At 39.9% G+C, this 14,464-nt stretch overlaps 1 protein-coding gene across 2 annotated transcripts in view; it reads right to left on the bottom strand.

Moving 5' to 3' along the window:
• Positions 1-14,464, bottom strand: part of pcdh1a (protocadherin 1a) — a 199,366-nt gene that overhangs the window by 44,608 nt on the left and 140,294 nt on the right. For both annotated transcript variants that reach the window (XM_047379502.1, XM_047379503.1), the window contains exon 4: positions 9,154-9,373. In XM_047379502.1, the coding sequence (XP_047235458.1) occupies positions 9,154-9,373 (220 nt within the window). The remainder of the gene's footprint in view (positions 1-9,153; positions 9,374-14,464) is intronic.

Here is a 14,464-nt window from a genome sequence, read left to right as displayed (position 1 = left end):
ACTCCAAAACAGTTTGCTGATAGACGGCGCCAGCCGGCGCCTCTGTATCAACCTGGTCAAAAGGTCTGGCTATCCTCCCGGGACATCCCACTTAAGTCTCTCTCCAGGAAACTTTCTCCTAGATTCATAGGTCCTTATGAAATAATATCTGTTATCTGTTATTAGTCCTACCACTGTTCGCCTCCGTCTCCCGCCCAGTTTCCGGATCCACCCCACCTTTCACGAATTCCAGCTCAAACCAGTGTCCACCGGCAGATTTTGCCCTCAGGCCGAACCCCCAACACCTGCCCGGGACTTTCAGGGGCATCCTGTGTATTCGGTTCGCCACATAGTGGACTCCCGTCGGTGGGGTAGAGGCTGGCAATACCTCGTGGACTGGGAGGGTTATGGTCCTGAGGACCGTTCTTAGGTTCCTCGGTCGTTTATCTGCGGCCCTTCTTTGATTGGTGACTACCATTCTTCTCTTGGTTCTTCTGGGCCGCCAGGCAGCGGCCGTTGAGTGGGGGATAATGTCGGGTTCTGGGAGTTGCTGCTTGTATTTTTGTGCCTGCTATTAACTACGCTTCGCCCCTAGGTGTTGCTTGTGCTCTGTGGGTTAGGACAGGTGTTTTCCATCTCCATGATCAAGCTGGGAGGTATATAAGGAGCATGCTGCCAGCACTTCAATGCCTGAGTGTTTTGTCTCTGTGGTAACATTCAACCGGCCAGGTTTAAGACATTCATGTTTTGCTAAGCATCAACTTATCAGTTTTGTCCTTGCTTATTTCCAGGTTCAGCTTTGGACCCAGTTCAAGCTCCTTTAAAAGTGCCTACCTGACTTCGCCTTCTTTGCCAAGATTTCCAGTCAGGCTTTGCTGGCAGCCATTGGACTCCATACTCTCAGCTTCCCTGAGCGAAACCTGTCCACCCCCCAGCGAGCGGCACCTCTGGACTCCATATGTAAGGAAACACCGAATCAAAGTTCTGATCCGTGGGAAGGATCAGTTAATCAAAGTAACCAGGCCAACCAAGCTTACCAGACCCGGAATCACATTCCTCCGGCGAACCAGCTTCACCTACAAACTGTAAGAAACCAAACTCTGCAAATCCTAGTGTCCCCATCCTCTATTTACCTGTTACCCTTCCATGCAGCCGAGAAGTTCCAGTCCCAGATCCCGCCTTCATCGGAGCTGTGATAAAATAAACACTTTAAACTTCGTAATCTCTCTGAGTGTTTTCTGCATGTGGTTCAGATTGGCTACAAACAAAATGACAATACTCATAGCTAATAATAATAATGACCTTGCTAATACACCACATACAGAGTTTATTTTTACTGTAAAAGTACTGTGCCATTAATAAATGCATTTCTAACACGCAGAGGGAGCTAATAACAACAGCAGAATTAGCTTATAATAATAAGCTAACTCTAACTGCAGAAAAGCTACGTTTGACTGCAAGCATCACTTTATTAACCTGTAAAACTAAAATGGATTCTGAGAATGTCATGTTCCACTGTAAAGCACTGACAATTTCTCAAAATGTAGATTCCCAAGTGTCAAAATTCCCCTAGTATGACTAAATACACATCCATGTCAATATTTCCAGGGCACTCTGATGCAAAAGCCGACAGTTTGGGGTTTATATATTGTGTTTCATCCAACTTAAATGAAGTGACACATTGTGCTCTCCTCCCGATTTTTTGCTTGTCAGTCATCTTTACTGCAGTGAATAAAACTTTGTGCTGGTACAACCTGTCACTCTGCCACTCAAGCACTGAAAAAATACTTTATGTCACGATTCAGGTGGAGCTGGGGAGGAATTCCTGTGTCTCATTTGATTTCTTTTTTCCTGTCTAATCTTTCATTTTATGTGGGCTCTGTGTTATCTCCCAGAGGTGGGAATCACATTTTAATTAGGTCTATCCCCTCACTGCTGTATGTGCTCATCTTGTGGGCTTTTACTCTTTGTTGAGGGCACTCAGTCCCCCACTCCCTGTCAGAACATCACATATCCCCCCATCTTGTGCCACCTTTTCATTCTTTAACTGCTCCATCTCTTCTCACAATCTTGTACTCCCGCTGCTGACAACAAAGAGCACACAATCTCACAAAAAGGCTGTGTTTTGCAGATGGGAATAACACAATAAACAGGCACAACAACAGAAACAAAGGAGGAGAAAATGCATGCCTTTCACATGCTGAAAATATGGAGAAAATGGAAATGATCAGCTCCTGGCTCCTGGGTGACCAGCAAGCCAGTATATGGAATGACTAAATCTATTTAATGGGTTCTGAAGCAATCTCTGACCACCACTGGGCCAGAGGGAAAGGCAATTTTGACAAGACTTATCCTCTCCTTCACAGCCACCACCAACTCCATTCTTGAAGTATGGTGTCTCTAATGGACACAAACATTTCCAATAGAGATAAATAAACTAAATAACGAGACCCTACCCAGCTGTCAAATAAACAGTCAATGCATCATAATGCAAGTTGCTAGACTAATAATAGAACCCTGTCATCTGCTGTTCTGCCGTGACGGTGACACATTTTACCCTTTGATCCTTCAATAAACTCCTACATCTCCTTGCCTTAAAAAAGCCTGAGCTTTTGTTACACCCACGAATAAGACAGCAACCCTGAAAACACATACAAGGTTAAATTAAACAGTGTTACAATTGAACATTAAAATGCTAAATATAGTTTAAATGTTGTTTTGTTACATAAAATTGATAGTATAAAAATGTATTTGTCCCTCTTAATGTCAAAGAAGGACCAAAGCGCAGACAAGAGCTCGGTAGCCGCATCATAGTTTATTCTTAAAAAAAGTTCAAAACGTAACAAAAACACTGAATTTAGAGACAAAATCCAAAACTTTCAAAACACTACAGGTACTTTGGCAAAACGTAGCATAAGCGAAGCAAAAACAAAACATAGTCATGGTAGGGAAAGGGGTAATCAACAGAATAACAGAAGGAACCAGCCCCGAACAGAGACACCAAACCAACTAATATACTGGGGAAATAACAAAAGCAGATAATCAACGGAACAGGGAACAGGTGCGACAAGGGGGCAGGGAAGGAGCAGAAACAGGTGAAACAAATACAAAGGCTGAGGGAAAGTGAAAGGATAGAAAACACAAACTAAGCAAGAGAATAAATCAGAGGAGGAAATAAAGAACTAGAATAACTATGAACTAAAGTAAACAGAGAAACTAGAGGGGAACATAGAAACAATAACCTAAGAAATAAACAAAGACCCATAAGGAGAATCTAAATTACAAAATAAACCATCACAAGAACCCACAAAGTCCAAAATGTCACTCCATGACACTTAATTGCATTGTTCAGATTTTCTGAACTGGATTCTTATCTATGGAGAGATAATTCACAGTCAATATTGTATCTGTAATATAGTAGATATCTCTCTCAGTGTCTTTGCTTTGATAAAACTTTGAAGTGGAATGCCAAAACAAAAAGGTTATTTCTGTCTTCTTAAACTGCTTTAATATAAAAAAAGTCCAAGCAATTTACACGAGGTGAACCAGCAATGCCCTCTTGACCCACTCTGAGAGCCTAGTAATTAAAGCAAAGTTATTTTTTTAATGGATCTAATCATCAAAAACAAAATTATGTATTTATATGTAAAACATATTTATTATTTCATTATAAAATAATCACTAATATAATATTTATTACTTAATGTATAAATAAATATTATTAGCTAAATGACTTATTAACTGTTATTATTATTATTCAAATAAATAACAGAAAAATTGAATAATAAATAAAATAGTTGTCAACTGAAATGAACCACTTGGTGTGTTGAAATTTCCAAATTGGTTTGAAGTAAAAAGAACAAAAGCAATACTCTATCAGCTCAGTGTTTAGCAGTCCTTCTGTAAATTCATGGCAGACCATTGTTATACAAATGCTGAGAGATATGTGATGAGTGACAGGTAAACCAACCAACCAACCATGTAATTCTTCTAATTATGTGGGCTTGTAAGCTTAACGTTTATGACAGGTTCCACTCATATTTACATAAAGAAGAAACTCTAAGCCTGCCAGAATATTTAGAGGTTCAGAGATGTTCTTCAGTACAGGGGTATAGTAACGGGACATTAATTTTTTCATTAAGACACGACAATTGCGGTTGTATATTGTGATCAGAATTTTGCTCTCTCATCAATCATTGTTCGCCAAGCTGGTTTTATTTGGGTACTTGTACAGCTGTCTTGGAGCTAATGTCAGTTTATTTCAGACAATAATCAATAAACCTTTACAACTAACAAGGTCTCTGATAAATTGATGTCCGATGTTTATTTAAAACCTGAACTGACCAGTTTTCATGCAAAACTGGTTTGACTTTAATGCTGTTTTAACCAAATGTCAGGCCCCTGTTTGGCTTGTAAGCATGCATTATAGTTGGAGTTGTTATTTAGTTTCCGTTAGACCAAGTGAGCATTTACAACAAATTTATATTTCTCATTTTTAACATACTGAAATTTTCAGTTTCTTTTATCATAGAATTTTTGGAATTACCTAGAAAAAGAAGGGGTCAGAGGGTCACTAAGCAGTGTTTTAGAACTGGATATTTATGATCATGTTTCTCTAATGTCCATATGAATGATCCTGTAATGTGAAGCAAACTGCACAATGGAACCTGTTATCTATCCACAGGCAGATTAAATAGTAATAGAAATGTTAAGTAAAAAAAATAACATTCTTGTAATCAACAGTTCCTTGAATAACAATGTTTAATAACTTGAGTTTTTCATGTGAGATATGCTACTGCAGTATGCTTAACCTAAAAACAACTGAGTGTTCCAACAGAACACAACTGGTTGTGAAATGGATAATGCAGTATGAAATTAGGATTGTGTAATGGCCCCAACCTTTACCCAAATGAGAATGTATGGAAAATACATAATGAGGAAATGCTGTTGAGGAGGATTACAAAATTCTCCAGGACATTCCTCTAAATGTTAGCTTTGGTGTATGTATACATTTGAGCCTGTATCATATTGACTCTGTTTGCATTCATTGTAGCTTTTCTCTATTCCAAACGTTTGCACCCAATTGTTTTGTTTAATATTTTATTTAGTTATGTGCTGTATATTTTACCGAGTCACCCTGAAGAATGCATAATTATAACCCCTGATTTAATACGACATTCATGCTCATGATGAGTACATGTGAACTTCTGACTGACACCGGAATTATTCTAGTTGGTAAAAAATTATTTACGTGTTGTTAGGTTGAAATAAATTATTTATCTTAGTTACAACTGCAGTGGAACCAACAAAAAACAAAGACTAATCTTCATAGTCATGTTGATTTCAGTTGAACTCTTCTTTTTGTTGTTGCTTTTGACTATTTTCTTTTTAAGTTAACAGCTTCACCAATGATGTGTAAACCTGAGAATAATATGTTGATTTCTGCTTCAGTTTCAACCTCTGCAAAGCACTTTGTGTTATACCTGACATTATAAAAGGTGTTCTATAAAGAAAGTTTGTTTGATTGATTGAAAACTCAATTTTACAGTGTACATTTGTAACTTCCCCAGAGTATCATACCATCAGTGTTATTGTTACTATTCTTTTAATTTCAAGTCATATGGGACTCTGTGGAAGCCTTCCCCTTAGAACTGATAACCTATGCACAAAAAGAAAGCCCTGCATGATGATGAGATAAAACCACATTAATGCAACAAAGCCGTGATATAAAAAATAATGAGAGAGGTGAGTTGCCCTTGCCCAGCAGTGAAATATTATATATATGGAGTAAGTAACTGGAAATATGCCATATGAATCACTCATATTGTTACAAAATAAGTACTGGATTATGTTTGGCAGCTTAAGATAGCACAGGTTTACTGGTTGGTTATGATATATATATATATATATATATATATTTTTTTTTTAAATGGACATCCGCTAACATCTTGCATATGGATTAATGTGCACAGAAATGATGGCGCCTGCAGACCTAAGCTGATGTGTTACTTGCGTCCACCCTGAGCAAAACAGTGTTGTCTACCAGGATGTCATGGGTCAGATTTACTTAGAGGGCAAATGCTCCATTAGTTGGGCTTTTTTAATTAGCACAATTGTGAGAGAGGGTCATTAAGGATGTCTGACAGAGGACCTGCTGATGAGGGGGGACGGAGGCATTGCCTACGCCGGTTCTTAGACCACAGTCACACACATAAACAGGCACTCAAAGAGGCACAGATCTGCTTTTTCACACAGTCAATGAACACGCTCAACACAGCAGGTGACAATATCTTTACTGTGAAATGTTTACAGAGCACAATTAAATCTCTCAAAGTCACCTCTGTTATTAAACTTTATCACACACATACAGCAAAACTATTCTTAAACCTTTTCACAGTTTCTCATGTTGCAGCCATAAGCTTCAATGTGTTTGGTCACAATATTCTCTTCGGAAGGCTTAAACATGCTGTCAGGAATATGGTTTATATCATATTTTTCTGACACATTCCAGTTTGTACATATAAACGATAAATGTTCTTCACTCTAGGGTTACTTGTGGACTGAAGTAACCCACAGGGTTCAGTGATTGGGCCAATTCTCATTTAATCTGCATAGCATTAAATTTGTCTCTGGTGATAAAATAAAGCACCATAGTGTTATTTTTGACCAGGACATGTGATTTAAATCCCATATTAAACAGGTGTGTAGGATTTCTTTTGTTCACCTCCGGTATATTGCCAAAATTAGAAATATCCTGTCTAGAAGTGACATTGCAAAACTAGTCCATGCATTTGTCACTTCAAGGTTGGACTATTGTAATTGTTTAATATCAGGATGTCCACAAATGCAGTTAAAACCCTTCAACTTATCAAAAACGCTGCAGCAAGAGTTCTGATGACAGTTAAAAAGAGAGATAATATTTCTTCTCTTCCTTTCCTCCCTATTATATCCAGAATAGAGTTTAAAATTCTCCTTCTCACATATAAAGTCCTTAATAATCAAGCTCCATCATGTATCAGAGATCTCATTGTTCCGCTCTGTATGTTCCTAACAGAACACTTTGCTCTCACGCTGCAGGTTTATTGGTGGTTCCTTTCCAATTTTGCATAGTTTATTTCAGATTTAAACTTTATGTTCTCTCTTTTGTTTCTCTTCACAGAACCTACATCTACTCTGACATTCTGTTTTCCTCTGACACCTTCCTGGAGGGTTGCATCTGCTGAGGTCCTGCTGCCAACGAGCTTATTATTGTTCTTCGATAAATAATGCACTTGGTCCTGTCTTTTAGTGTGTACCCTGTCTCTCTCCTAGACATTGCTACCAGTTGAGCTTTTACTGTGACTAACTGTATGTGCTCTCTTTCATACTCTAGACTTGAAAACTGGCTCAAAGGTCATCTGCTTAGTTGTGTTTTTCTCCTAGATAAAGCTACTAAAGGAGCAACTACTGCAATTAACTTTCTACTTTTCTCTAACATTGAAAGTACCCCTGGATCGTGCCTTCTGTGTTTTGTTTTCTGTGTATGCTCTGTCTTCTCAAACCCTTGGTCGGTTATAGCAGTTGGCCGCTCACACTGAGCCTGGTTTTTCTAGAGGTTTCTTCCTGTTAAAGGGGAGTTTTCTTTTCTGCTGTTGCTATAATAATGCTCAGGACGAATTTGGAATGTATGTACTTGACTTAGAACCTGTCTGTATGATTGGATTGAACTAACTTTTTTTATGTAAGTGCCTTACATGTAATGTGAATTGGCACAACATAAATAAACTAAATTGAAAACTTAATTGAATTGAACTGTGATTTTTGATCAACACGTAGTAGTGCATAATTGTGAAACAATATCCTAAACTTTGGACGTCTTACAAAACAGTAATTGGTTTATCATCAGAAAATGACAAGAGTATAAAACAGCAGCAAACCTACCATTGAATGGCCATGCACCTGCCGGGGCAGAGAAAGCATAAATAGAAGAAGCGGTTGAGAGGCCTATGGTAACTCTGGAGGAGCAGTAGAGATCCATAGATCAGATGGAAAAATCTATTAACAGGCAACTCTGTTCACTGTGCACTCCACAAATCTAGGTTTTATGGTGTGAGTGAAAGCCAGATGACCTCTGCCTGCTTGCCCATCTGGGGCAAAGACCATTGACAAGTTATCTCCAACCATTTCTATGCTTTGCCCTCTTCTCTAGTTGGTTCCTGTTTTAACCCAGTCTCTTGATGTCTGCTTCCAAATCCTAATGCCAGCTATTTTGAGGGAATGCTGTCTTCCTTATTCCTCTGGGGCTCTAGGTCAGAACTTGCATTGTCTTTTTGTATGTGGGCTGGAGTAGTGTATGGTGTTTTACAGAAAATCTCCCTAGACATGCAGCTGGTTTGTACGTTGTCAAAGGTCACTGCTGTTGATTTTATCCGGCCAATCGATGTTCAGCATCTTTCAGAAGCATCTGTTTATAGAGGTTGCCATCTCTTCACGGCTGTGACTGTCATCCTCTGGGTATTAGTTTCATAACGGCGGTCTGACCTGACGTTGGAGTTGAAAATATGAATTTTTGTTCAAACTGATTTTCTTTGTCAGATGAATGCTGTTCTTGCCTTTCTGATGGGAGTATTAACATCTGCATTTGAGCCACCCTGCCTGATCAGATGAGACCAGAAATAAACTTTTTGGACTGTATGTAAAATGCTATGTGCAGAGCAAAACTCAAACTGCACATCACACCGTGGAACATGGTGGTGGCAGAATCATGATAAGAATTGATGGGAAAATGAAAGCAAAAAATCTGTTGAAGCCTTCGAAAGACTAGAAGAGCACCACAAAACTACAAACATAGCCTGATATATAATGGAATGTTTCGATCACTAAATCTATGTCTTGGCCAATCAAATGGCAAATCAAAGTTTTAACCTGAGTTCTGAACAAAAAATCCTGCTATTTTCATAATTTTTATAAACAGGAAAGAGGCACCAATATTCGCTAACTGTACTTTTAAGAACCTGTATTCAGTGCAGGATACTGCAGCCCTTAATTAATGAGTCAGTTTTCTTTTACTTCACTGTTAAGCCCTACTTTGCACTGGTTGTTGACAAGATATCACATTAAAACTCATTGACGTTTAAGATTGTGGCGTGACAAATTAAGAAAGAAATTGAAACCCCATTACGTTTACCACTGTACCGTTTTCTGGGTGTTCTGTTTCTCCAATGCTGCCGTCTGGGGTGGTCCTCTCGTAGTGGTCCTCAGGCAGGGTCAGGGGTCCAATGCGAGGACCAGATGAAGACTTGCTGCTGGGGGTCTCCGACTCCTCCAAGCCGCTATCATAGTAGCTATGCTGTGAGGCGTCCTGCAGGTCCTGCACGGGGTTGGTGGTTGAAAAGGTCACGCGACGATGGGGATGCTACAAAACACAAAGAAACAGATGTTTTTAAACATAAGGAAACACATCTGACTACATTTTTTGGTTATTATTGTCTTTAGAGTGGATACTTCCTAGCGATAAATGTTGTACCTGGAATAGCTCCATTTAACAACACTGAACACTGCAGTCTCTATAAAGTTCCATCTCCAAAAGTTAGAAAATAGTATCAAATATTAAACACTATTAAATATTAAAAAGTCTTTTGTAGTATTATTATTATGAATTTTACATAAGATATAAATATATGAAGAGGACAGGGATATTTATTTCTGTAATAAGAATGTGCAAATCGGCAGCAGCAGAAATAAATAAACTACCACAAAGGCTCCACAATGATTCAGAAGGTTGGAATATGTAAACAGGGGGCAAACATTGAAATAGGTTAAATAATATTTGTGTTTATATCAAGAATGAAAATCAGTTTGTGCCTGATAAAGATTAAATTACTAAAACCCACTGTAAAACGGGGCCCATTTTTCTTAGAAAGAATTTTGCCATATTCATTGCAAAATGCTGCCAATGATTTGTTTACATCAAACTATTATGCAAATGTTTGGAAGCATGTACATATGAGATGTTTATCTACAGAGACAATACCTATTCATATGTATGCGTACATTATACAAGGTACCTCGGGGGGGGGGGGTAGCAGAAACTGAGGGCGTCAAACATATTTTCATAGCGGTTATTATGATCATTAGTCAGTTAGAGGATTCATTTTCTAAATCTGTCACCACTAAATGAATTCTGATGACAGTGATTGGTGCACTAATCAGTAGCCCCAGTGAGCTTCTTCCTTGCAACGCATTTTAATATTCCCCCCCCCCCCATCCCTTCTTCCGCACTGTTTGATGTTTAAACCAGCAGAAAGCCCAAACAATATTTTCACAATTTAACTCAACTCCTGAGAGGCTCTTAATAAGACTAACAAAAAGAATCTCAGCAGTGTACTGAGAAAATAGTTTGGGACACGCATTATTATGTAAGCATTAGAATGCGTTATCAGAGACTCTTTTGTTGTTTTATGTCGATAAGGATTAATTAAAGATTAAGACAGTAAAGTGAACAAAAAAAAAAAAAAACTGATGAATTCCAGAATTTGATTGCTGGAAGAGGAGCGGAGCGGCATGTAATGAATCACTGGAGATCACACCCTTTATCAAATTGAATGGCTTGTAAATACAGTTAGGAGACCATCAAATTTCCTCATCCAAAGATCGGTTTACTAATGGCTACTCACCACCGATTCACAACAGAAAGATGACTCCTTGCAGGGCATGTGTAGTCTCGCTCCCCCGCCACTCCCCCCACCCACACATAGGCACCTCTCGTAAAATTCAGGAAAGCACTGATACAGCAGAACAGGCCTGCCTTGGCTACACTAGTCAGCTTCAATCAATACAAGCGGCCTGCACTTTTTGCATTTGACCACTTTTCTAGGAAACAGCAAAGAAAAGAAATGCTTTTAAACCTTAGGTAAGAGCCATCTACACCCTAATGCCATCAGTAGGCTTCAAATGTTTCCAGAAACCTGTGCATCTTCCCATCATTTTTAAACCATCATACTTCTTCTACACACAAATGATGCATCTCTTGTTCTTTCAGTAAAACAACGATTATTAAAGTACAGGAGCAGTGAGCAATATTATCCCCACACCCTGCCCCCCAAGTGCAAATGAGACTTCTTGTGGGTTTCTTTCAAAATCGACTTTCCTCAGGCCGATCTACCATTAAAGACTGATTTGTGGAGGGCAGAACTACTGTAGTTCTCCTCTCAACAGATTCTCCCACCTGAGTTGAAGAGCTTTGAAGCTCCTCCAGAGATTTGATTAATTAACTTTTGCCTGGCATTTTACTTCTGGTGGACAGCCATGTCTTGTTAGTTTTGCAACTGTACAATAGCCTTCCTGTTTTAAATGATGAATTCAACAGTAAGATGTTCAAAGCTTGGGATATTATTTTATAACCTATAGCATGTTCAGTAATATTCTCTAGCAAACCTCTAAAGCCGTCGTAGAACAGCTGGATTCATACTGAGATTAAACGTCCACACTTCCAACTACACAGATGGATTCTATTTACAATTTAGGTAACTTCTGAAAGCAATTAGTTCCACCGGATTCTATGTACAGGACTGAGAGTACAGGGGGATGAATGCATATGAATGTCACATTTTCTTATTTTTCTCTGGATAATTTCTTCCCCACTTCACAATTATGCACTATACTTTGTGCTGGTGTCAGACAAAATCAAGTTACTGCACAATAAAGTTTGTGGTTGTAAACATGACAGAATGGAAAGTGTTGAACACTTTTACAAAGCACAGTGAAGGGAACTCAAGTAACAAGTTTATGAAAGGGGTGTTTTACACAGGAAAACTGTTTTATGTGTTTGTTTTTTTTTGTGACTTATTTGCATTCAGTACTCTGAAAATGGGGGAAATAGGGCATAAGGAGATTGTAGCTTGTTTTCTTTAATATTAAACATGCTCTTTCATTGGTACATCTACACATAAACATGTGAGCTTTTTAACCATACGAGCAGACAGAGATTTAAAGAGGAGCGGCAAATGTAAAGGAGGTGGACTGGCAGTACTTGTGAACAACAGATGGTGTCATCCAGGACATGTTACTGTGAAGTGTCAATTCTGCAGTCCAGATATTGAACTGTTGGTAGTAAGTTTTTGTCCATATTATTTACCCAGAGAGTTCACCAGTGTTATTTTGGCAACAGTTTACGTTCCACCTTCCGCTGTTGCTGACACTGCATGTGATGCCATCAGCTCAGTTGTTGCTAAGCTACAGTCACAAAACCCCAATGCTTTTGTGGCAATTTCTGGTGATTTTAACCACACTTCACTCTCTGCTACACTTCCAACGTTTCAACAATTTGTCAGCTGCTCTATCAGAGAAAACAAAACATTGGATTTGTTTTATGCGAATGTCAAGGACTCATACATCTCTACAGCAAGACCTCCTCTAGGCAAATCAGATCACAATCTTGTTTTTCTCTGCTCGAAATATAAGCCCCTTGTTCAGAGGCATCCTGTAATAAAGAGGACGTTTAGAAAATGGTCACAGGAAGCTGAAGAAGCTCTGCAAGGTTGCTTTGAGGCTACAGACTGGGACGCACTGTGCCAGCCACATGGAGAGGACATAAATGCCATGACTGTGTGTAACCGACTATATAAACTTCTGTGTGGATAACATCATCCCCACCAGAACTGTGAGATGCTTCCCCAATAACAAACCTTGGATCACCAGTGACCTGAAGGACCTGCTTAACAAGAAAAAAAGAGCCTTCAGAGAGGGAGACAGAGAATTATTGAGGAGTATACAGAAGCAACTTAAAGTCAAGATAAGAGAGAGCAAGGCGGCGTACAAGAAGAAGCTGGAGAGCAAGCTCCAGCAAAACAATATCAAAGATGTGTGGACAGGGATGAAGAAGATCACAGGCTTCAAGCAGAAGGATGATCAGACCGATGGAGGTCTGGACAGAGCCAATGAACTGAACACATTCTTCAATAGGTTCAGTTCAGAAACAAGCTCAGCATCCTTCTCTCCTGCTCACCGCCAAACCCACATCCCACCCTCCTTTGACCCACAGGACCCACAGCTGTCCAGTAACACCTCACATTTTTTATCTTCCACCTCAGCCCTAGACCCCTCTGCTTCTACATGTTTGCCTTCAACCATATCAGAAGATGCTGATGCTTCCTTTGCTTCCCCCTTCCACCTGTGTGTCTCAAGAAGTCAAGTGAAGATGCAACTGGAGAGACTGAATCGGAATAAGGCTGCAGGTCCAGATCATGTCAGCCCTAGAGTCCTGAAGGCCTGTGCAGAGCAGCTCTGTGGGATTCTGCAGCACCTCTTCAACCTTAGCCCGGCCCAGAAGAAGGTTCCGGTGTTGTGGAAGACCTCCTGTCTTGTTCCGGTACCAAAGAAAACTCACCATCAGTCCTCAATGCCTATAGACCTGTTGCCCTAACATCTCACATCATGAAGGTCCTAGAGAGACTCCTGTTGGCCCACCTGAGTAAGCAAACAGTAAACCATCAGGACCCCCTTCAGTTTGCTTATCGCTGTGGAGTTGGAGTTGAAGATGCCATCATACACCTGCTTCAACAAACCCACTGTCATCTGGACAAAGCCAGCAGCACTGTGAGGATCATGTTATTTGATTTATCCAGTGCATTTAATACAATCCAACCTGATTTGATTTGTCAGAAACTCCAGAAGACTCAGGTGGAGGCCTCAACAATCTCCTGGATTAAAGACTACCTGGCAAACAGACCACAGTTTGTGAGACTGAAGGGTTGTGAGTCTAACCAGGTAGTCAGCAGCACAGGAGCACCACAGGGGACTGTACTCTCACCATTCCTTTTCACTCTGTACACCTCAGACTTCCAGTACAAGACAGACTCATGTCATCTGCAGAAATACTCGGATGATTCTGCAGTCGTGGGGTGGATCAGAGATGGACAAGAAGCTGAGTACAGGAAGGTAGTGGACCACTTTGTGGCATGGTGTGGAAACAATCATCTCATTTTGAACGTGACTAAAACAAAGGAGATTATTGTAGATTTTAAGAGAAACAGGAATAAGTCAAAAACTATTTCTATCATGGGAGAAGAGGTGGAGATGGTGGAGGAGTATAAATACCTCGGTGTTCACCTGGACAAAAGACTAGAGTGGAGATGCAACTGTGAAGCCATCTACAAGAAGGGACAGAGCAGACTGTACTTCTTGAGGAAGCTTAGGACCTTCAGTGTTTGCAGCAAGATGCTGCATATCTTCTATAAGTCTGCTGTGGAGAATGTGATGTCTTCTGCCATCATCTGCTGGGGTAGCAGCATCAGAGCCAGGGACCTAGAAAAGCTCAACAAGCTGATAATGAAGGCTGGCTCTGTTCTGGGGACTCCTCTGGAACCTCTGGAGATCATTGTGGAAAGACGGATTCTTCATAAAACGAAGAACATTATGGAGAACCCTGAGCATCCTCTTCATGAGACTGTCCAACAACAACAGAGTGTCTTCAGTCAGAGGCTTCTTCAGATCTGCTGTAAGACAG

Source organism: Girardinichthys multiradiatus, chromosome 11, assembly GCF_021462225.1.
Source record: "Girardinichthys multiradiatus isolate DD_20200921_A chromosome 11, DD_fGirMul_XY1, whole genome shotgun sequence".
NCBI classification, from domain to species: domain Eukaryota; kingdom Metazoa; phylum Chordata; class Actinopteri; order Cyprinodontiformes; family Goodeidae; genus Girardinichthys; species Girardinichthys multiradiatus.
This window is presented reverse-complemented; position numbering and strand designations above follow the sequence as displayed.